The sequence below is a fragment of the Pecten maximus genome, chromosome 11, assembly GCF_902652985.1.
Source record: "Pecten maximus chromosome 11, xPecMax1.1, whole genome shotgun sequence".
NCBI classification, from domain to species: domain Eukaryota; kingdom Metazoa; phylum Mollusca; class Bivalvia; order Pectinida; family Pectinidae; genus Pecten; species Pecten maximus.
Window position 1 is genome coordinate 2847790 of NC_047025.1, and position 25404 is coordinate 2873193.

The window sequence follows — 25404 nt, forward strand, 5'->3', positions numbered from 1 at the left end:
AACAACTCACCAGACTGACTGAGACAGGAAACAGATGCAGATAACATTGTGCTTCTGACATATGAGGATCCCCACCCTCCGAACGGACAGTCGGCTAAAGTCATTTCTGTTCCGTTACAATTCACATAATTCATCCAGGTTGGGTGTTGGAGGTTGTCTAAATCCACATCATGAGTCACGCGGTGTCCTTTTCCAGTTCTGCCAATTTTTGAATGAAACACATCGATATTAGTGTTTTCTTTGAATACTTATTTACTATTTCCATGGTACAAGGAGACAATAAGTCCTCCAATGAAAGCATATCCGCGAACGCACGCACCCACACACCCACGCATAATTCGCTCTTACCATGCATATATCTCGCACACAGTGGAGGGCTTCATTAAATGACCATAGCTGTTGGTAGGACGTTAAACAGTACAAAAAAGCCCGGATGCTAGGTTGTTGATTCAGTAGGTTTTGTATAGTCGCAATCTATCAAAGTATTACATGTTTACCAACATCATTTTTTATGAAGTCGCGATAAAAACAATCCTCTATATTATATATATTGGTAAAAGATCCATGTACATATTTAAGACAAAAAATATCGGGAAAAAAACATCCATGTGTCACATTTTAGCATAACTAATAATTTCGTTGTGTTTAAGGTTTTGAAATAATCATCATATTCAAATTCAGATAATTTTGATAATCTCTTCTTAGCCCACAGTGATTATCTTTCATTAGCTTGACTAATACACATAAACAACTTGTCAATTTCACTCCAACGCCTGTATATTGGTAAAATAGCCACACATGTATCTCTTAAATATCCATGAACATGAAGTTAGATTTAATGACAGCAGGAAAAATAACAAGATCAGTAAACTATATGTCAGTATGTCACTTTTTAGAACAAAGCTATATTCATTATGTTTATAGCTTAAAATATTCATCACACTCGAATTCCGAATTCTGATATAACTTAACCAGACTATTACACCTTAATTAACTACCAGTCAAACTTCGTTACTCTAACGTCTGTTTCCACATACCTGTATCCCAGCATCCTACATACAACATCAGCATCCTTATCGTCCCAGTTATGATATCCGACATATCCCCATAGCCCCGCATAGAAAACCTCCACTCTGCCTGACCTGTTGTGATATCCGTCTACCTCCATCAGACGGACTGCCACCTCAGAACCGTCTAGTTTGACAAAACACAGAAAATGTAATAAGTTTATTAATAATTGTAATACAAAAATATTTTCGCACACTTTCTGATTGGCAAAAATAGGTCCATGTAATTTCCGATAAAAATGACAGGCCATTCTACACAATGTCCATATTGCGCAATAAAAGAGACATAATTCTAGTAGAAATAATCACAAAATTCTGTAACAGGAACTCGTTCAAGCTACTTTCAAAATTTCCATATAAATCTGTTGATAAATAAAGGTAAGAGAGTGCGAAGAAAGAATTGTAATGTATGACGTCTACATAAGCAAATATACAATGCCGTTATGCCAATATTTGAAACACGAGCCAAAAACCCGTAACATATGTTAAAAATACTTGCTTCTTGTAGTATTTTGCAAGATCTTATAGAAATTGAATAAAACATAGTTAACTTCTTGCATTTTTAACACAATGCCCATATTTGGCAATAAAAGGGAAATAACTCTGCAAAGAAATATTCGCGAAATTCCGCTAACAAGGAAATGTTAACGGACAGACATACGGACGGACGTACATAAAGCTCAAGGTATACCATAACAGGACCCGTCGTTGACCGGCTTTTAAATAAAATCTGGTAAAAAATACTGATTACATATGTAATTCATTGTTTCTAAAAAGAAATCAATTATGAAATTACTCTCCCTTGGTATTGTAGAACAGTGTATAATATCTTGCAAGCTTTTGAAACATAACAAGCAATAGCTTTGATGGTTAAAATATTGAATTTAATCATTGTGTAGGTTTTTAATGTTATAATGAAATATTTACAAATGCTTCACAAATCAGTCTCTATCATTACATGTATTGTGACTTCAATTCAAGTCATAATTATTTAAAATTGATTTTCTTATAATCAATTATTATAGCCTTTTGATTTCGGTTAATACACGACGTTATTTACCTGATAAAATATCAATCGCGGACGTTGTCCTCGGTCGATACTTTTAAGGGTTAATAAAACCGTTTATCGACCTTCTCAAAAGGCTACAATTCTATAATATTAACACATCGACAAAGACCATGGCATGACATATTTACAAATACAATAAATAAACTTCTGTTTTCTTTTACCTCTCACACATCTTTCCACACAACATCAATAATAAAAACAGCATCAGATTTTAAAATAATAGAAAGTGTAGCAGTGTTAATGTTCATTTTCGGAACAGTGAAAATATTAATAACATTACCTGTATTGTTAAAACAGAATACACCCACATCATCCCAGTGAGAACAGATAGATCCCCATCCGTCAAATGGACAGTCGTACAGACTGGATTCAGTCCCAGAACAACCAACTTCACTCATCCACACCATTCCCGTACCACTAGGGAATGGGTTGTCATCAAAGTGGACGCTTTCGCTGCGAGAATAATGAAAATAAAGACAATAACAACAAAAATTGTAAACAAAGGGGAATTATGAAAAACCATGTTTTTAAAGATTATCTTAGTAATATGCCGAAAAAACCTCGTTACACTCGAACGGTATAAAGTATACCAATATAATCACAAGCGAACATTTAGTAAAATATTAAAACATGTAATTTTCCATAATTTTTTAAAATGTATACAATAGCAAATATATATATTGGTTCGAGAAAATTTCTTAAAATAAACCTGTATCCCAGCATTCTGCACACGACCTGATCGTCTCGTACACCCCAACGATAGGAATCACACACAGTGCCCCATTGTCCTGCGTAAAACACTTCCAGGCGACCAGAGCCGAGTGAAAACCCGTCTACCAGGCGGACAGCTCTCTCGTCGAAATCTACACAGGAAAATGTTCGAATATTTATGGAGATACCCAAAGGTATACAAGATATCTACACAGGTAATGGAGATATATACAGTTGAGTGTAGACTAAAGGTTACACCCAAGTGCACTCCGAGTGCACTCCATTTGGACTTGGAGTGCACTCCGTTTGGACTCCAGGTAAACTTGGAGTGCACTCCAAGTGGACTCTGAGTCTACCTGGAGTCCTATAAGATACACCATGTCTACCCCAGTTCTATAATCAGACTATATCAAATATACATGTATTAATACTTTGATGCTTTTAATATAATTTACATATATAAATAGATTTTTACAAATTACTTTTGTTCTGTTAATATTACTATTAACATTTATTAAGTCTACTAGGAATATTTATTTTATTGTTAATACATGGTAATAATGCCTACATTTTAAATCTATATTGATCAAGATCCATAAAAGACAGTTATACAATTTATGCCATAATCAGGTTTCTATGAAAGTTAATTGCTTATTATTTCATATTTTATTAAGATGTCAGTAAATTGTATTTCATTCTATTAAGGAATTGAAAATTATTTCAATTAGAATACTTATTACTGTACATATATCATGACTGTAAGGAAAGGGCTTTGTAGAAGTTGAAAAACTTGTGCCCGATCCAATTGTTTAAAGGCAATAAAATATGTTTAAATCAAACTGTAAAGGGAGTTTAGATAATGTATCTATATTATGTTATTGATTATTCAAAATATTGAAAATTAACAGTATTTAATGAATTATGTGTTTTTTATATAAGGCATTCTCTACATATATGTACTCAGTTCAGGCAAGTAATTATATAGATCATTAGAAAAATATACATTTACAACTGTACATATTTACGAGCATAACCTGGTTAAATTAGTGTTCTGACATAATGTACACACAAGTATGTAGTTTCGGACTACCCATCATGAATGACAGTATCTGTTTATTTGCTATTATTATTGGTCATGCATGACTGACTCTGGCCTGACACACCTGAGACCTGTGCCAGGTGAGTTTTAGGAGCCAGCTACAGGTACTGTCCTGGGTTCACAGAAATACCTGTGTCAATTTTGTCACTGTATGGCTTCAAATGATGAGGGTCACAGTGTTATAACCTCAGGCCAATTAACAGAACAGTAAGATTATTTCCTGACTTGAAGAAAAGGAGTGTAGCTCTCCATCTGAGAGGCCTTAATCAGACCATTACATGTATAAACGAAATACCAGTGTAATTAAGGTGGAAATGTAAAGATAAGCTGTAAAACCATTAACAAATTGGTTAACAGGTTTAAGAAGACCAACTCTACTGAAATGAAGTCATTCTATACTGAAATTAGAAAGTAAAAATAAGCTGTTTCTTATTACATTGTAACCTGTCTAAACCGCAAGTCATTGAGACCAAACGTATTGGCCGGTTTCTGCAGGTGTCCGGTATGTAGAGGTACAATGTTGAATGATATAAGTTCAGAAAAAAATAATGCAAATCAAATTAAGAAATGATGCAGTTCTTATCTTGTTATATTCAAAAATATAAAGACATTGATTTAAAAATTTATTGTAAAGAAAGAGATTAAGTAAAAAAAAAAAAAAAAAATTTCAGTGTAATTCCAAATGAGCGCCGTTAGGCCAGTCTTCGACTAGGTGGTTGGAACGTAAACGGTTGGTCCAGGCATGAAAATGATAACTCTCGGTTTAGAGGTACAGTTATTAAACACTTTAATCTCGACGTTATTGCATTGTGTGAAACGTTTTTAACGAACAACGAACAAATAGCCGTTGATGGGTATAGTTTCTTTGGTCACAACAGAGCTAACATTCATACGCGCGCCAAACGCGGTTCTGGAGGGGTAGGATTCCTTCTGAAAACATCTATACTGAACTCTTTCGTTGTATCTGATCTAAATAAAGACAAAGACGATGTTTATTGGATAAAAATGAGATCTAAGTCTGACGATTTTACCATCTGCCTGTGTGTGTTACTTCCCCCCTGAAAACTCAACTCATTCACATGATCCCTGCATTGCCTATTCAGAACTTTTACATCAAGTACACATGTACCAAAATGAAGGTCACGTGTTTATTTTTGGAGATTTCAATGCTAGAACTGGTGACCTATCCGATTATATCGAAGGCGTTGACCGTGTTCAACACAGACATTCCATAGATACTACTTTAAACTCTTATGGTGATCATTTTGTTGACTTCTGTATTGATTCAAACATGTGTATTCTGAACGGCCGTTATAATGACGATGATAATAACTTCACATGTATATCCGCCAGGGGAAGATCGGTAGTCGATTATATGATTGTACCGCACGATCAGCTGCAATTCGTTACGGACTTTAAAGTCAGGACTATGTCTGCAGTGATTGAGAGCATTGACGGTATTCCAGCTATGTCATACCCGGATCACTCTCTATTGGAATGCGCTCTGCTACTTCCCGTGAATGTTAATATTTCCAATATGCAGTGTAATCACGAGATTGGTGGTAGCGTGACTTCTGGCACCCGATATAACGCCAAAAAAGTTCCAAATGACTTCCTACTCGGACACCAATACCTACCCAATATAAACGCAACTATTGAACGCCTGGAAAACCATTTAAGCAATAGAGCAGATGTTAATTCTGCATATGACGATTTTGTTGACTTTTTACATCTTAATATGGACAATGCCGGTATGAGAGTCCACGCGAAAACCAACATCGACTCTTCCGTAAAACCGACTACAAAACCATATTGGAACGATGAGTTGAAGAGTAAATGGAACTCCGTTGCTACCAAGGAGCGTGCTTGGCTTAGATGTATAGATACTAATAAATCTCAAAAACGCCGTTTGAAGCAATTGTTTTGTACAGAACGGAAAGAATTCGATAAGTTACACAGGAAAGTCAAACGTCAGTTTCAGGCAAAACAAGTGAATGATCTACATGATAAATTAGAGCAACCTAACTCAAGGGATTTTTGGAAGGATATCGGGAATATAGGAATCGCTAATCACAGAACTTCACATATACCTCTATTTGTTAAAGATGACGACGGAAACATCATTAGTAACACACACGATGTTCTGGAACGTTGGCGAACAGACTACGAAAGTCTATACGCGCCAAACGACGTAGAAGCTACAACGTACGATGATGATCACCTTGAGATGGTGAAGGGTCGTGTTACAAATAATACAGTGCCATTAAACAACAACCAGGATGTATCAAACCTCAACGCACCTATACAACGACAGGAGGTGCTGGACGCAATATGTCGTACCAAAGTAGGTAAGGCGGCTGGAGTCGACGGTATTCCGGCGGAAGTGTTAAAAAACGACGCCTGCGTGGATATCATGTTCTCATTGATCAGCTATTGTTTCGACCATGGAATCGTCCCTGATAAATGGAAGCAGGGTATCATCAACCCTCTTGTCAAACCAAATAGTACCGATCCTATGGACCCTTTGTCTTACCGAGGTATAACCCTATTGTCCGTTCCTTGTAAAGTTTATTGCGATATCCTCAACCGTCGTCTTTCTTCCTGGCTTGAGGAAAATAATATCCTACACGACGCGCAGAATGGTTTTAGGAAGGATAGAAGTTGTCAGGACCACGTGTATTCGCTATACAGCGTCGTGAAAAATCGCATCAACGCTAAACAGTCGACCTATTCATGCTTTATAGACCTACGCAAAGCCTTTGATACGGTCGTCAGAGACTGTTTATGGTATAAACTTCTACAGACTGGAATAAAAGGTGAGATTTTCAAGGCTGTTTTTGCTCTTTATGATGGTGTTTCTTGCTGCGTGCGCGTCAACAACCTACACACTGATTGGCTATCTGTGTCACGTGGGGTAAAACAAGGTTGTTTAGCCTCCCCAACACTCTTTGCAATTTACATTAATGACTTGATTGAGGAACTTAACGCTTCAGAATTTGGTATTGACATCGATGGTGTCTTGCTTAGCTGTCTCTTTTACGCCGACGACATTGTGTTAATGACGTCATCAGAAGAGGGTCTCCAATCCCTTCTGAACATTGTCTCATCTTGGTGTTCTCGATGGCGCCTTTCTGTTAACGCTGGAAAGACTAAAGTCATGCATTTTAGACATAAAAGTATACCTGCTACTCAGTTTTCGTTCACCTGTAATGGACACTCTCTTGAACGTAAAGACCGTTATAAATACTTAGGACTCTGGTTCGACGATTACGCCGATATGAACATCGCGGTGAAAGAACTGTCTAAATCCGCAAGCCGAGCCCTCGGTCTCCTCATCTCTAAGTTTTATAGTGCCGGTGGAATGACTTATTCAGTATTCACAAAGTTATATGAGAGTCTTGTTGAGCCTGTCCTTCTTTACTGTTCCGGTATTTGGGGACAGCCCCAAAGAAAAGAGATAAACAATGTCCAAAATCGCGCTATGAGAGTTTTTATGGGTGCATCCAAGAACACCTCTAACGTCGGCATGATTGGAGACATGGGATGGTTATCTACGCAAAGTAAGCAACACATCGAAGTATTTCGTCTATACTGTCGAGTTAACTCTGTTAATAGTGATCGTTTACTCAATAAAATTCATTTGTGGTCCAAGCGGAGAGGAACTTCCTGGGATTCGCGGGCACTTCGGCTTAGCCGCAAATATGATTCCCAAGACATCGTAGGATCTGGAGCCAAACCCACGAAACAAATCATGAACATGATCGAATCTAAAATTAGACATAAAGACGAAAGTGAGTGGTTTGGCCAGATGTGGAATGACCGTGGCAACCCTAATGGAAATAAACTACGGACTTACAGGATTTATAAGAAAGACCGAATAACCGAGCAATATGTGAACATTTACATGCCTAGAGCTTACCGAAGCGCGCTAACCAAGGTGAGATGTGGTAGTGCACCATTAATGGTAGAGACTGGTCGCTACAATAGACCTCCTACTCCATTAAACGAGAGATATTGTCCGTTCTGTGAGGATGTAGTCGAAAACGAAATGCATTTTTTGTGTGTCTGTAATACATATAGTGACTTAAGAGTTAATCTTTTTAATCAAATGGAACATAGTGATGTAAATTTTAAAAATTGTGATCATATTGGAAAGTTTAATTTATTAATGACAAATTCAGATGTCCAATTTTTACTTGCCAAAACTGTATTTTTAATGTTACGTAGAAGAAGAACGCTTATGCAATTTATTTAATATCTGTTTCTTATTTTCCGTGTCTGTTAATAGCCTTTTAATTCATAAAATTGATATAGTTAAGACACATTTTATAATTATTTTATGCTGTCTATGTTTTTTTAGTCATAATGATATCCACATATATCTTATGTATAAATTTATAAATTTTATGATGATAGTATTAGCATGTACATAAATGATAGAGATGTTGATATTTATACCATATCTAACCTGTCACTCTGAAAGAGTATTCAGTGATGGGATTTGTGCGACTTGTCGGTAGGGATAGGCTCAACCACTCTCGTGCTTCTCCCATCACTGGCTTTGGTACAAGTGTATTTTCAAACAAGTACTAGTCATAATATAGTTGCTATCATTTTTAATTATTTATACATTCCGTCCATATATGTGCGTATGCAGTTATATTTTAAACCCGATAATGACTCTTTTAAGAACTAGATCTTTGTACTTTTAGTTTGTCTATTATGATTTCTGATTCGTATTGATATATTGTATGATATTATATATTTATTTAATAGTGCATATAGATAATGTTCTAATAGTGTCTCATAAGCCAAAATTGGCTGGATGTCGATATCAATTTTATGCTAAGTCTCAAATGCTGTTTTATTATGATTGTATTGACATGTGACACTTTAATAAAATATGATTGGATATAATGAATGCAAATTCACCATTTCCCAAAATCAACCTATAGCCTTATACCCGTAATTAGTACACATTGTTCTCCTCCAGGAAATAAGAGTATAGAGCCTGAGGTACAATTTGCCTCAGGGCAGTTGGACACGGCAACCTATGTACCATTTACCTGTTGGAACTACATGTACATCGTTTTCTATTCCCATTCAGTCAATATCTATCATAGTATGTGTCACTCATACATTGTATGTAATAGATACAGGTCATGAATGTACAATGGTTGTTCAAGCCTATTATAAAATCATGAATTTAAATGTTCAAACTTTAAAAAAAAAATGACATAAGGCCAGCTGCAGTTGGTGTATGGAATGTTTGATAAGTATTTACTTAACTCAAACATGAAAATTCGATATCAATCTATGTTGATTTACATATTGACTTCTAATAATCTAATACTCTATACATACTTTCATTATAATATCAAATACATAAAGTAATAGTACCAGTTTGATTTTTTTTCCAAATATTTTATAATAATGACTTATAACTGTTTTGATAATACTGTAATAGGAATGGACAATCATATCATTTCAAAAGTGTCAGATATCGACAGTCACAAGTCTGTACCTATATTCTATATGACCTTGGTATAGGTCGGCCTGAGTTTCTTCTAGCCCTGACACCATACCAGACATGGTGCCAAGGCCAGAGGAAACTCTGGCTAGGTAAAGGTAAGGTGTGATGACCAGTTTCCATCTAACAATTAAGGGGGTCTTTATCTAGTTAGATGACCGTGTGTACACCTGTCCGAATCTTCACACCTTACGAGGTAAACTTGGAGGAAGGGGTCATTATTGGGGTCAGTAAGTCTGTCTTTTCTCCACACCCCTGTAATCATGCTTGATATACAGGTAAATATTGAGACATGGAAGGGGGGGGGGGGGGGGGGGGGGGGGGGGGGGGGGGGGGGGGGGGATGTTAAAGTTTAATCTGTAAATCAATATTAGATATTGGATCCGGAATATGCTATCAAGGTGATGAAAAACCAAAAAAAAATCTTTGGTATTGTATGTTAAGATAAATTTAAACTGTTGGAAGAAAAGCATTTGAAATATTAAAAACAGTAGTACTTCGAGCACAAGATATTTCCAGTACACAATCAAACTCTACATTTTGAGAGACCACAAACAACTTGCCAAATAGTTTTTCTTTATTACCAATTTCTATTAATTTACGTGGCTTGTTAAAACTCTTCAAATCAAAGGAATGTTATCATACATTTTTCAACGAAGTGCCAGATCTATTCATTTTATATAAGGTTTACTAATAGAAAAAATCTATTATATTAGATATTGTTAGTTAACCAACTAAAAATGAACCAACAAAATAATAAGATGATATATACAAAGAATAAACAGTAACACTTATCTTATTGTTACATGTTTAAGGAGTCTAAATGTATAAGAGTATACATCTATCTATAAACATTATGTATGATATATGTACTTGGTTACAGGTACATGTGATACATGTGGACCCAGGTAGGATTGGGGTCTGATAGGACTCCAGGTAAACTTGGAGTGCACTGCACTCCAAGTTTACCTGGAGTCCAAACGGAGTGCACTCCAAGTCCAAACGGAGTGCACTCGGAGTGCACTTTGTGTAACTTTTAGTCTACACTCAACTGTATATAGGTAACGAAGATATCTACACAGGTAATGGAGATATCTATACATGTAACGATGATATCTACACAGATAACGAAGATATATATACGAGTAACGGAGATATCTATATAGTAATGAAGATATTCACACAGGAAATGGAGATATCTAAACGAGAAACGAAGATACAAATGTATTTACACAGGTCGTAATCACGTGACAGTATGGCGGTCGGCACAGAATTTGGATAGATCAGTGGGTAAACTTTTTTGTACAAAAAAGCTTCACACATCCATTGGTTAGTATGGTTAAGTATTGTCTCCCCATTGGTCAAGGGTCATTATTGCCACGGTGGGGCCTAAGTGACCCCCATGCTAAATCCATAGCCTTTGATTGGTCAAGGGCTCTCCAACCATCCCTTCATCCCCCCTTTTATGTGTGGATCTTAATTTTCAAACTTTTCTTTTGTGCTCTTCTTTAGTATATTAGTATTCTTAATTCTATTCATTCTGACTTAGTTATTTATATTTTGTTGCCTGATATAATTTTGATTTATTTGTATAAGTTTTCAAACTATTTTTCTGTGCTCTTCTTAAGTATATTAGTATTGTTAATTTGATTCATTCTGACTTAGTTTTTCATATTTGGTTGTCTGATATAAGTTTGATTTATTTGTATAACACTTGTAAGCGGACTCCCAGTACTTCCCTTCTGGTCATTTTGCCACACTGTCGGGCGCAGGTTTCCTTTTTTTTTTTTTTTTTTTTAAGTTTTCTCCTGAAGTACTTGATGGTCCATGAGGAGTTAGTTTTCACTATCGTAGTTTTAAAGGCGTAGTTCTCGCTCACCTTTGTTAAAAATGATGTTTTAATTCTAAAATATATGAAATATTATTGTTAATAATAAACAGTTGCCCCTTTCATCAAGTGGTATGCCAAGATTAAACGAAGTATAAATCACTGTTTTAATATCATAACCATAGGCCTGCTGTTTATTCAGAAGTATTTTTATTATATTAACAAACTTGTGACAATGAAAGTAGGTCAATGTCGTTCTGTTAATTAAACTGGGAAACCCCTCTCATCCTAGCATGCATACTACTAGCCCAACATCATGACCATCTTATTGAGAAATACCAGTAGTTGAAAATGTAAAATTGTTTACTGACGCACGACGGACAGAATGCGTTGATCGTAATGACGTATTCTCATCGGAACCATTGACAATTAGGAACAGAACTATAAACATCATACCATGAAATTTGAACATAACATTAATCCCTCTACGACTTCCCGTCACATTGATAAAGGCTAAGAAGAATGACTTGGGCAAAAAACAACTCACCAGACTGACTGAGACAGGAAACAGATGCAGATGACATTGAGCTTCTGACATAGGATGATCCCCATCCTCCAAACTGACAGTCGGCTAAAGTGATTTCTGTCCCGTTACAATTCACATAATCCATCCATGTTGGATGTTGGAGGTTGCCAAAATCCACATCATGAGTCACGTGGTGTCCCTTTCCAGTTCTGCCATTTTTTTTTGGGAATGAAACACATCTCTATTTAGCGTTTTTCTTTGAATACTTATTTACTATTTCCGAAATGCAAGGAGACAATCAGTCTTCCTATGAAAACATATCCGCGAATGCACGCAGGCACGCACCCACGCATAATTCGCTCTTACCATGCATATATCTCGCACACAGTGAAGGCTTCATTAAATGACCATAGCTGTTGATAGGACGTTAAACAGTACAAAAACAGCCCAAATGTTAGGTTGTTGATTCAGTAGGTGTTGTATTGTCGTAGTCTATCAACATGTAACATGTCTACCAACATCATTGTTTTATGCAGTAACGATAAGAACAATCGCATATATTTTATATTTTGGTAAAATATCCATATACAAATAGAAAGATTTAACGACAAAAAACATCAGGAAAAAATAACTATGTGTCACATTATAGCATACCTAATAATTTCGTTGTGTTTATAGTTTTAAAATATTCATCATATTCAAATCCAAATAATTTTGATAATCTCTTCTTAGCCCACAGTGATTATCTTTCATTAGCTTGACTAATACACATAAACTACTTGTCAACTTAACTCCAACGGATGTATTTTGGTAAAATAGCCACGCATGTATCTCTTAAATATGTACATGAAGTTAGATTTAATGACAGCAGGAAAAATAACAAGATCAGTAAACTATATGTCAGTATCTCACTTTTTAGAACAAAACTATATTCATTATGTTTATAGCTTAAAATATTCATCACACTCGAATTCCGAATTCTGATATAACTTAACCAGACTATTACACCTTAATTAACTACCAGTCAAACTTCGTTACTCTAACGTCTGTTTCCACATACCTGTATCCCAGCATCCTACATACAACATCAGCATCCTTATCGCCCCATGAACTATATCCGACATATCCCCATAGACCTGCATAGAAAACCTCCACTCTGCCTGACCTGTTGTGATATCCGTCTACCTCCATCAGACGGACTGCCACCTCAGAACCGTCTAGTTTGACAACACATAGAAAATGTAATAAGTTTATTAATTACTGTAATAAAAAAATATTTTCGCACACTTTCTGATTGGCAAAAATAGGTTCATGTAATTTCCGATAAAAATGACAGGTCATTCTACAAAATGTCCATATTGCGCAATAAAAGAGACATAATTCTAGTAGAAATAATCACAAAATTCTGTAACAGGAACTCGTTCGAGCTACTTTCAAAATTTCCATATAAATCTGTTGATAAATAAAGGTAAGAGAGTGCTAAGAAAGAATTGTAATGTATGACGTCTACATAAGCAAATATACAATTCCGTTATGCCAATAGTTGAAACACGAGCCAAAAACCCGTAACATATGTTAAAAATACTTGCTTCTTGTAGTATTGTGCAAGATCTTATAGAAATTGAATAAAACATAGTTAACTTCTTGCATTTTTAAAAAACACAATGCCCATATTTGGCAATAAAAGGGAAATAACTCTGTAAAGAAATATTCCAAAAATTCCGCCAACAAGGAAAAGTTAACGGACGGACATACGGCTGGACGTACATAAAGCTCAAGGTATACCATAACAGGACCCGTCGTTGACGGGCTTTTAAATAAAAGCTGGTAAAAAATACTGATTACATATGTAATTCATTGTTTCTAAAAAGAAATCAATTATGAAATTACTCTCCCTTGGTATTGTAGAACAGTGTATAATATCTTGCAAGCTTTTGAAACATAACAAGCAATAGCTTTGATGATTAAAATATTGAATTTAATCATTGTGTAGGTTTTTAATGTTATAATGAAATATTTACAAATGCTTCACAAATCAGTCTCTATCATTACATGTATTGTGACTTCAATTCAAGTCATAATTATTTAAAATTGATTTTCTCATAATCAATTATAATAGCCTTTTGATTTCGCTTAATACACGACGTTATTTACCTGATAAAATATCAATCGCGGACTTCGTCCTCGGTCGATACTTTTAAGGGTTAATAAAACCGTTTATCGACCTTCTCAAAAGGCTACAATTCTATAATATTAACACATCGACAAAGACCATGGCATGACATATTTACATATACAATAAATAAACTTCTGTTTTCTTTTACCTCTCACACATCTTTCCACACAACATCAATAATAAAAACAGCATCAGATTTTAAAATAGTAGAAAGTGTAGCAGTGTTAATGTTCATTTTCGCAACAGTGAAAATAATAATAACATTACCTGTATTGTTAAAACAGAATACACCCACATCTCGTGAGTGAGAACAGGTAGATCCCCATCCGTCAAATGGACAGTCGTACAGACTGGATTCAGTCCCAGAACAACCAACTTCACTCATCCACACCATTCCCGTCCCACTAGGGAATGGGTTGTCATAATAGTGAACGCTTTCGCTGCGAGAATAATGAAAATAAAGACAATAACAACAAAAATTGTAAACAAAGAGGAATTATGGAAAAAACCATGCTTTTCAAGATTATCTTAATAATATGCCGAAAAAACCTCGTTACACTCGAACGGTATCAAGTATACCAATATAATCACAAGCAAACATTTAGTAAAATATTAAAACATGTAATTTTCCACAATTTTTAAAATGTATACAATAGTGAATTTAATCAAATATATATATTGATTCGAGAAAATATCTTAAAATAAACCTGTATCCCAGCATTCTGCACACGACCTTATCGTCTTGTACACCCCAATGATTGGAATCACACACAGTGCCCCATTGTCCTGCGTAAAACACTTCCAGGCGACCAGAGCCGAGTGAAAACCCGTCTACCAGGCGGACAGCTCTCTCGTCGAAATCTACACAGGAAAATGTTCGAATATTTATGGAGATACCTACAAAGGTATATTGGTCAAGGGCTCAGCCTAGCCCCTGCAACACCAAGGTTATCCACACTATAGAGTTAATCCCTGTAAGTTTATAACATCTTGGAAAGTTTCTTAATAGGTGAAATCAATTTTGTTTTGATTGAGAAGAATTCAGTTGCCGGGCGCAGGTTTCCTTTTTTTTTTTAAGTTTTTTCCTGAAGTACTTGATGGTCCATAAATAGAGGAGTTAGTTTTCACTATCGTAGTTTTAAAGGCGTAGTTCTCGCTCACCTTTGTTAAAAATGATGTTTTAATTCTAAAATATATGAAATATTATTATTAATAATAAACAGTTGCCCCTTTCATCAAGTGGTATGCCAAGATTTTACGGCCATTTATATTGTTTGGTATTCTATATTTTATAATTTTGGCGCAAACAGGGCTCGAGGTATGGACCAGATCGTGTAGCTGCAGATGTGATAGGTTGATATTGTTTTATAATCGTTAACTTAAGCAGGACAAAATGGGATTTGTAATATTATGAGTGTGAAATGAGGATGTTTTTTTCCTGGTCACTGATGTATTCTTACGTGAACTGTGGAAAGATCAAGAAATGTTGAAAAATGCACATTTTGTATATCTATCCTCTGGCCACAGTTTCTTATCTTATGTGCCATGCAAAAGACTTAATTCCAATTGAAGCAATATACAGCCTGCTGAACCAGTAACACTATCAACGTGCTAAAGAGACATGCAGAGTAAGATGAAAGGTTTCACAGTGTTCATACGGATTTCGTCAAACCAAATTTTAGGCCCTAAAAAAACCCCACCATTTATCCATATATTTATATCAAACAAATCGCTAAAATACCGTACGAAGAATATAAAAGTCGTGATGTGATGCGACGTTGGTAACAATATAGTTGTTGTAGAACCATTCAAGGTAATTTTCATCAAAAAAAAAAAAAAAAAAAAAGAAAAAAAAGAAAGAAAGGAAAAACGTAAATAATAATAAAAAATAATAAATGTATTAAACGAAGTATAAATCACTGTTTTAACATCATAACCATAGGCCTGCTGTTTATTCAGAAGTATTTTTATTATATTAACAAACTTGTGACAATGAAAGTAGGTCAATGTCGTTCTGTTAATTAAACTGGGAAACCCCTCTCATCCTAGCATGCATACTACTAGCCCAACATCATGACCATACACCTTTAATTATTGAGAAATACCAGTAGTTGAAAATGTAAAATTGTTTACTGACGCACGACGGACAGAATGCGTTGATCGTAATGACGTATTCTCATCGGAACCATTGACAATTAGGAACTGAACTATAAACATCATACCATGAAATTTGAACATAACATTAATCCCTCTACGACTTCCCGTCACATTGATAAAGGCTAAGAAGGATGACTTGGGCAAGAAACAACTCACCAGACTGACTGAGACAGGAAACAGATGCAGATGACATTGAGCTTCTTACATAGGATGATCCCCATCCTCCAAACTGACAGTCGGCTAAAGTGATTTCTGTCCCGTTACAATTCACATAATCCATCCATGTTGGATGTTGGAGGTTGCCAAAATCCACATCATGAGTCACGTGGTGTCCCTTTCCAGTTCTGCCATTTTTTTGGGGAATGAAACACATCTCTATTTAGCGTTTTTCTTTGAATACTTATTTACTATTTCCGAAATGCAAGGAGACAATCAGTCTTCCTATGAAAACATATCCGCGAATGCATGCAGGCACGCACCCACGCATAATTCGCTCTTACCATGCATATATCTCGCACACAGTGAAGGCTTCATTAAATGACCATAGCTGTTGATAGGACGTTAAACAGTACAAAAACAGCCCAAATGTTAGGTTGTTGATTCAGTAGGTGTTGTATTGTCGTCGTCTATCAACATGTTACATGTCTACCAACATCATTGTTTTATGCAGTAACGATAAGAACAATCGCCTATATTTTATATTTTGGTAAAATATCCATATACATATAGAAAGATTTAACGACAAAAAACATCAGGAAAAAATAACTATGTGTCACATTATAGCATACCTAATAATTTCGTTGTGTTTATAGTTTTAAAATATTCATCATATTCAAATCCAAATAATTTTGATAATCTCTTCTTAGCCCACAGTGATTATCTTTCATTAGCTTGACTAATACACATAAACTACTTGTCAACTTAACTCCAACGGATGTATTTTGGTAAAATAGCCACGCATGTATCTCTTAAATATGTACATGAAGTTAGATTTAATGACAGCAGGAAAAATAACAAGATCAGTAAACTATATGTCAGTATGTCACTTTTTAGAACAAAATTATATTCATTATGTTTATAGTTTAAAATATTCATCACACTAAAATTCCGAATTATAATATAACTTAACCAGACTATTACACCTTAATTAACTACCAGTCAAACTTCGTTACTCTAACGTCTGTTTCCACATACCTGTATCCCAGCATCCTACAAAAAACATCAGCATCTTTATCGTCCCAGTTATGATATCCGACATATCCCCATAGCCCCGCATAGAAAACCTCCACTCTGCCTGACCTGTTGTGATATCCGTCTACCTCCATCAGACGGAATGCCACCTCAGAACCGTCTAGTTTGACAAAACATAGAAAATGTAATAAGTTTATTAATAACTGTAATAAAAAAATATTTTCGCACACTTTCTGATTGGCAAAAATAGGTTCATGTAATTTCCAATAAAAATGACAGGTCATTCTACACAATGTCCATATTGCGCAATAAAAGAGACATAATTCTAGTAGAAATAATCACAAAATTCTGTAACAGGAACTCGCTCGAGCTACTTTCAAAATATTCCATATAAATCTGTTGATAAATAAAGGTAAGAGAGTGCTAAGAAAGAATTGTAATGTATGACGTCTACATAAGCTAATATACAATGCCGTTATGCCAATAGTTGAAACACGAGCCAAAAACCCGTTACATATGTTAAAAATACTTGCTTCTTGTAGTATTGTGCAAGATCTTATAGAAATTGAATAAAACATAGTTAACTTCTTGCATTTTTAAAAAACACAATGCCCATATTTGGCAATAAAAGGGAAATAACTCTGTAAATAAATATTCCAAAAATTCCGCTAACAAGGAAAAGTTAACGGACGGACATACGGCTGGACGTACATAAAGCTCAAGGTATACCATAACAGGACCCGTCGTTGACGGGCTTTTAAATAAAAGCTGGTAAAAAATACTGATTACATATGTAATTCATTGTTTCTAAAAAGAAATCAATTATGAAATTACTCTCCCTTGGTATTGTAGAACAGTGTATAATATCTTGCAAGCTTTTGAAACATAACAAGCAATAGCTTTGATGATTAAAATATTGAATTTAATCATTGTGTAGGTTTTTAATGTTATAATGAAATATTTACAAATGCTTCACAAATCAGTCTCTATCATTACATGTATTGTGACTTCAATTCAAGTCATAATTATTTAAAATTGATTTTCTTATAATCAATTATTATAGCCTTTTGATTTCGCTTAATACACGACGTTATTTACCTGATAAAATATCAATCGCGGACTTCGTCCTCGGTCGATACTTTTAAGGGTTAATAAAACCGTTTATCGACCTTCTCAAAAGGCTACAATTCTATAATATTAACACATCGACAAAGACCATGGCATGAAATATTGATGTATACAATAAATAAACTTCTGTTTTCTTTTACCTCTTACACATCTTTCCATACAACATCAACAATAAAAACAGCATCAGATTTTAAAATAGTAGAAAGTGTAGCAGTGTTAATGTTCATTTTCGGAACAGTGAAAATAATAATAACATTACCTGTATTGTTAAAACAGAATACACCCACATCTCGTGAGTGAGAACAGGTAGATCCCCATCCGTCAAATGGACAGTCGTACAGACTGGATTCGGTCCCAGAGCAACCAACTTCACTCATCCACACCATTCCCGTACCACTAGGGAATGGGTTGTCATCATAGTGGACGCTTTCGCTGCGAAAATATTTAAAATTAAGACAATAACAACAAAAATTGGAAACAAAACGGAATTATGAAAAACCATGTTTTTCAAGATTATCTTAATAATATGCCGAAAAAACCTCGTTACACTCGAACGGTATCAAGTATACCAATACAATCTTAAGCAAAAATTTAGTAAAATATTAAAACATTTTCCACAATTTTTAAAATATATACAATAGCGAATTTAATCAAATATATATATTGATTCGAGAAAATATCTTAAAATAAACCTGTATCCCAGCATTCTGCACACGACCTGATCGTCTTGTACACCCCAACGATAGGATTCACACACAGTGCCCCATTGTCCTGCGTAAAACACTTCCAGGCGACCAGAGCCGGGTGAAAATCCGTCTACCAGGCGGACAGCTCTCTCGTCGATATCTACACAGATTATTTTACTAATATTTACGGAGATATCTTACAAAGGCAAATATAAATATATCTACATAGGTAACGAAGACATCTACACAACCCCCCCCCCCCAAAAAAAAAAAAAAAAAAAAATTAAAAACACGAAGATATTAACACCCAAAACGAAGATATCTACACACGTAACGAAGATATTCACACAGGTAACGAATATATCTACAAAGAAAGTACCGAAGATATCTTCACAGGTAATGCAATTATCTGCACAGCTAGGAATATATCTACACAAATAACGAAGCTATTTAAACCAATAACGAAGATATCTACACTAGAATCGAAGATATCTACACAGGTAACGAATATATCTATACAAGTAACGAAGATATCCTCACAGGTATCGAAGACATCTCTATAGGTAACGAAGATATCTACACAGGTAATTAAGATATCTTCACATGTAACGAATATATCTACATAGGCAGCGAATATATCTACATCAGTAACGAATATATCTACACATCCCTCAGGTACCCGGAGGTCGGAACCATTGGTTCGTTTTTCGTCCTATTAACAGCCAAGGTCATTTAAGGACGTGCCAGGTTTTGAAGGTGGAGGAAAGCCGGAGTACCCGGAGGAAAACCACTGGCCTACGGTCAGTACCTGGCAATTGCCCCACGTAGGTTTCGAACTCGCAATTCAGAGGTGGAGGGCTAGTGATAAAGTGTCGGGACACCTTAACCACTCGGCCACCGCGGCCCCTATAATTAACAATATTAGTTGACTTTTTGACATAGAAGACTTCATCAAAATGTGAAAATGTTTATGGACGACGGGCAGGCGGACAGGCGGACGACGACGGACAGACCATGACGACTTCTATAGGTCCACCCTGACTTTTTGGATTACATGAAGTTAAAAGAAATACTTGCTTTGTTTTTGGCAATTTACGCCTAAGAACCGATATCCCCTAAATCTAGAAAAAAAAACTGACATTTCTCGCCAGGTAGAAAAAGACAAGAAAAATGATTTGATGTGCAGAACATTATTGGAAAACAACCGGAAGATAGAAAAGTATGTTACTGCAAGTTAAGACAATAAAAATATGTTGGAACTAATCTGTATATTGAATTATATTCAACTTCCAGTCAATCTTCATATTGTCAATGTTAACATATACATAAATATATAAATATATATATATGTTGATGTAATATTATTTACCCCTTTGCCCGGTGCAGGCCACGGAAGCGGTTGTTTGGTAGTTATAATAATACGATGAAGAAAATACTCCCCATCCACCGAATGGACAGTCAGCGATACTGCTTTCTGATCCGTTACATCGTACATACTCCATCCAAGTCGGTTGTTTCCGGTCGTAGGCTTCGTGTGATTGACGGAATTCAGACGCAGAATGGCCGACACTAAAAAGGAATTGACAAACAATAGCATTTAGTGGTTTTTCGCCGGCTTGTGATTACCTTCAACGACGATGTTTTTATATTTATACAATTAGTACAAACATTTTTTGAAAAATGCTGGAAGCATTGACAGTATTCGACTGGTTCGTAAAAAAGACGCATCATATTTATCACAATTCGATACAAATTAAGAGTTAAGTACAGCATGTCACGATTGAATTAAATGCATGATACAACTGTTTCGTCCTTCTTGGACTTGTTAATTACGTTAGGGACATCACACAGCTGTTTCGTCCTTCCTGGACTTGACGTAAGGGGTATTATACAGCTGGCTCGTCCTTCTAGGAGTTCTCAGTGATGTTCCGGACATCAAACAGCTGTTTCGTCCTTCTATGACTTGTCAGTGATGTTAGGGGCATCATACAGCTGGTTTGTCCTATAATTTGTCAGTGATGTTATAGACATCACCCAGCCGTTTTGTCCTTCTAGCACTCGTCATTGATAAACTTAAGTGATGTTAGGGACACGATACAGCTGTTTTGTCCTTCTAGAACTTAAGTGATGCTAGGGCATGATACAGCTGTTTCGTCCTTTCGGACTTTTCAGTGATGTTAGGGATATTATACAGCTGTTTCGTCCTTCAAGGACATATCAGTGCTGCTGGGAAACATGCAGCTGTTGCATTCTTCGCTGAGTGATGCTAGGTGGAGAATACAGCTGTTTCGTCTTTCTATGACCCTTAAGTGATAATAGGGACATCATACAGCCGTTTCGTCCTTCTAGATCTCGTCAGTGATACTAGAGACATCATACAGCTGTTTCGTCCTTCTAGGACCCGTAAGTGATACTAGGGACATCATACAGCTGTTTGGTCCTTCTAGGACCCGTAAGTGATACTAGGGACATCATACAGCTGTTTCGTCCTTCTAGGACCCGTAAGTGATAATAGAGACATCATACAGCTGTTTCGTCCTTCTAGGACGACTTGTCAGAGATGCTAAGGGACTTAAATGGTAAACATAGGAGGTGATTAAGAAATCGAAAACAAAGTCATCATTGATGGAGATGAAATAGCCCACAATTCAATATTGAACATTTCATTTCAAAGGTATATCAAGCGCGTGTCCATTCAATCAACTAAAACGTGGCATGTATGTTACAAACCTCGGAGAATAAAGTCCACCAGCAGTGTTTATCGTATGGAGTGAAGTTAAGGCAAACGAAACATATATTAGCAACCTTCAATACAAAGAATAAAAATGATTATTTTTAATTTTCTGTAAGTATTCATTAACAGCGGTAGTTACTTACCTATATCCAAGCATCCTACACACCACTTGAGCATCATTGTTGCCCCAGTTACGGGATCCTATGTAGCCCCAGTATCCATCATAAAACACTTCAACTCGGCCGGAACTGTTATAGTATCCTTCCCTCTCCACTAGACGTACGGCTACCTCCGAGAGATCTGTTACAGTAATACAATGGTATAGCACCCTTCCCTCTCCACTAGCCGTACGGCTATCTTCAAGAGATCTGTTACAGTAATACAATGTTATAACACCCTTCCCTCTCTACTAGACGTACGGCTACCTCCGAGAGATCTGTTACAGTAATACAATGGTATAACACCCTTCCCTCTCCACTAGCCGTACGGCTATCTCCGAGAGATCTGATACAGTAACACAATGTCATAACACCCTTCCCTCTCTACTAGACGTACGGCTACCTCCGAGAGATCTGTTACAGTAATACAATGTTATAACACCCTTCCCTCTCCACTTGACGTACGACTTCTTGATGAAACGTACGACTTCTAATATACGAGGATGTTACTTTATGTATAATAAATTATTGATGTCGTATGTTTTAAGCGTAAAGTCAGTTATACACAGTTATCTTTCACACTTAGATTTAATTTTACGATTATTTTTAGCATATTGATAGGGAAAGGTCAAGGAATGTCAAAGAAGGTCAAAGAAGGTAAAAAAAATAGTCGTATATGACACGTTGCCATGGAATCTTTGAAACATACTCAAACAAGACAGCATATACATGTAGCATTACATGGTTGATGATGTTATCAAACAGATATTTTGCGTTACCTGTATTATTGAAGCAAACAACTCCAGCATCATCCTTATGACTACATGTCGATATACCCCAGCCAGGAAATGGACAATCTAACAGACTGGATTCGGACCCAGAACAATCAACATCTGACATCCAAATCAGTCCCGAACCCTGGCCAAACACCGCATAGGAGTATGCAGATCCCCGGCTTCAAACAGACAGAGAAAATTAGAAGTCACACACTCTTAGTATTTATATTGAGATCGGTATATCACTATACTAATCTGGTCTCATGCAACATTGTGAATGCCGAGCCGCGCCTTCACTGCCAATCATGTAATATATTTGACAGTGTTCGGCGTTCAGACTATTCAATAATTTACACCAAAGACAGTTTTCGGCTCAAATCCTTTACTGTTTGAGCTAAATGTTTTACACATTCCTATCCTGCCGTACAGGTTTTAACAATATACATTATACACAAAATGTAGACGTGGAAAGTCATCAAGTACGACGTCTAGCCTACGGAATACGTTATGGTTGGTTCACCTGTTAAAATTTCCTTTCGTGAGAACAAAGAACACAATACTGTTCTCTTGTGTGTGGTACAGGGGTAGGCCGTCCCCATAGCTTACCCAGGTTTTATCTGACACCTTGACTGATAATATGTGTAAAAATAAGGTCGCACACAAACATGGAGTGTACGTATTCGAGTATGCGACATTCCAACCTTAGGTAATCTGGCGTCAGTGTTTTTACCTGTAACCAGGACAATCCACTCTTACGTCACTGTTTTTACTTGTAACAAAGAAAGACCACGCTGACCTGACGTCACTGTCTTTACCTTTAACCAAGACAGACCACTCCTACGTCACTGACTTGACCTGTAACCAAGACAGACCTCTCTCACGTCACTGACGTTACCTGTAAAGACAGACCACTCTGACGTCACTGACTTGACCTGTAACCAAGACAGACCACTCTTACGTCACTGACTTTACCTGTAAAGGCAGACCACTCTCACGTCACTGTCTTTACCTGTAACCAGGACAGACAACTCTAACGTTATTGTCTTTACCTGTAATTAAGACAGACCACTCTGACGTCACTGACTTTACCTGTAATCACGACAGACCACTCTGACGTCAGTGTCTTTATCTATAATTAAGACAGGCCACTCTGACCTCACTGACTTTACCTGTAAATAAGACAAATCCTTCTTACGTCAGTTTCTTTACCTGTAACTAAGACAGACCACTATGATATCACTCTCTTTACCTGTAAGCAAGACAGACCACTCGGATGTTATTGACTTTACCTGTAACCAAGCATGCGACAGACCACTACGGCGTCATCGTTGTCCCAGGACTCGTCACACACTGTACCCCACTGTCCGGAATGTAACACTTCCACACGACCGGAGCTTTTGGAATATCCTCCCGAAAGTCGGACTGATTGTCCGTCTTCATATGACGTAAAAAAACAAACAGCATATGTAAGATATTACAGACAACCGTCTGTTATAGAAACAATAAGATAAACTCGTCATCCCAAAGTGGAATTCTAACTCAGGATCAGTTAAATGCAGATCCGATTGAAAAGTTATATTAAGAATGGTAAAGGACGGCGAGGGGTTCAGAAAGAACTTGTATTTTACTGACGACATCCTCTAATGTAAATAACTTTATTTCGCGAACTTACCCCCTCAGACATATTCCTGAATACATTATTTCGCGAACTCTGATCCAGAAATGACTTTAAATTCGCGAATGATGAGCTCAAATTTGATGTTTCAAACTCATATTTATAACATCATAACTCTCCACTCCGTATTCTAACGTATCTATAACAAACTCATACATATATGGTGGCTGACTATGACCATCTCATGTCGGCGAGATTTAAGAGATTAAATGTCTTTTCGCGTTTTTAAATCGCGATGGGGAGCCAACAGTCCAACGCGCCAACAAGCCAAATCGACATTTTACCGCGCCACACACCAACACGCCAAAGTGCCAACACCCCATTTCACCGCGCCAACATGCCAACATGAAATGGCCGTAATCACCCACCACATCAGACATCATAACTTTAACATAAATATAATAGATTCTTTACCAATCAGTACTCTCCATCAACTGACCAGCTCGTAATGGTACAACCTTCAGTTAAAAAACGCAAATATGTCATACTTTTATAAAGCCATAATGTCGTAGAAAAAAATCAAATTTCGATATAAAGATGCGGCTTCCTTTCCTAGACATGATGGCCAAATATTTCCATGTTTCCTCACTCGTGTGACAGACGACCACCTGTGTATCCCTAAGCTGTTTTTATTGTGACAAAAGGTGCGCGATAAATGATATATCAGAACGATATCCGTCAATTGATAAACAACATAAATATACATTCTTACCTGCAGTAGGTACACAAATTAACAGCATCCCCAACACAAACAGTCCCAGGTTATAACAGCACTCCATTCTGTAGTAAGTCATCCTTTGTATGGGACACCCTGTATAGCCACCCGTGTTTTGTTCACAGTACGCACTTAAGTGAGAAATTCTTAAATATCGTCGGTATCTGGTTACGTAATT

General features: G+C 36.4%; 1 protein-coding gene across 5 annotated transcripts in view; it reads right to left on the reverse strand.

Moving 5' to 3' along the window:
- Window positions 1-25367, reverse strand: part of LOC117337468 (deleted in malignant brain tumors 1 protein-like) — a 33252-nt gene extending 7885 nt beyond the window's left edge. For 3 of the 5 annotated variants that reach the window (XM_033898461.1, XM_033898462.1, XM_033898460.1), the window contains exons 1-17: window positions 25224-25366; window positions 24126-24270; window positions 22840-23015; window positions 22046-22202; window positions 20538-20737; window positions 19175-19328; window positions 18742-18914; window positions 17358-17514; window positions 16320-16507; window positions 14714-14867; window positions 14274-14446; window positions 12891-13047; window positions 11852-12039; window positions 2846-2999; window positions 2417-2589; window positions 1038-1194; window positions 11-198 (exon numbers count right to left, since the gene is read on the reverse strand). In XM_033898461.1, coding sequence (XP_033754352.1) covers window positions 11-198; window positions 1038-1194; window positions 2417-2589; window positions 2846-2999; window positions 11852-12039; window positions 12891-13047; window positions 14274-14446; window positions 14714-14867; window positions 16320-16507; window positions 17358-17514; window positions 18742-18914; window positions 19175-19328; window positions 20538-20737; window positions 22046-22202; window positions 22840-23015; window positions 24126-24270; window positions 25224-25305 — 2776 coding nt within the window. In that variant the 5' untranslated portion in view covers window positions 25306-25366. Of the gene's footprint in view, window positions 1-10; window positions 199-1037; window positions 1195-2416; window positions 2590-2845; window positions 3000-11851; window positions 12040-12890; window positions 13048-14273; window positions 14447-14713; window positions 14868-16319; window positions 16508-17357; window positions 17515-18741; window positions 18915-19174; window positions 19329-20537; window positions 20738-22045; window positions 22203-22839; window positions 23016-24125; window positions 24271-25223 lie in introns of all 5 variants that reach the window. The other 2 variants (XM_033898463.1, XM_033898464.1) reach the window with 2 other exon arrangements.
- Between the last annotated feature and the right edge of the window lie 37 nt (window positions 25368-25404).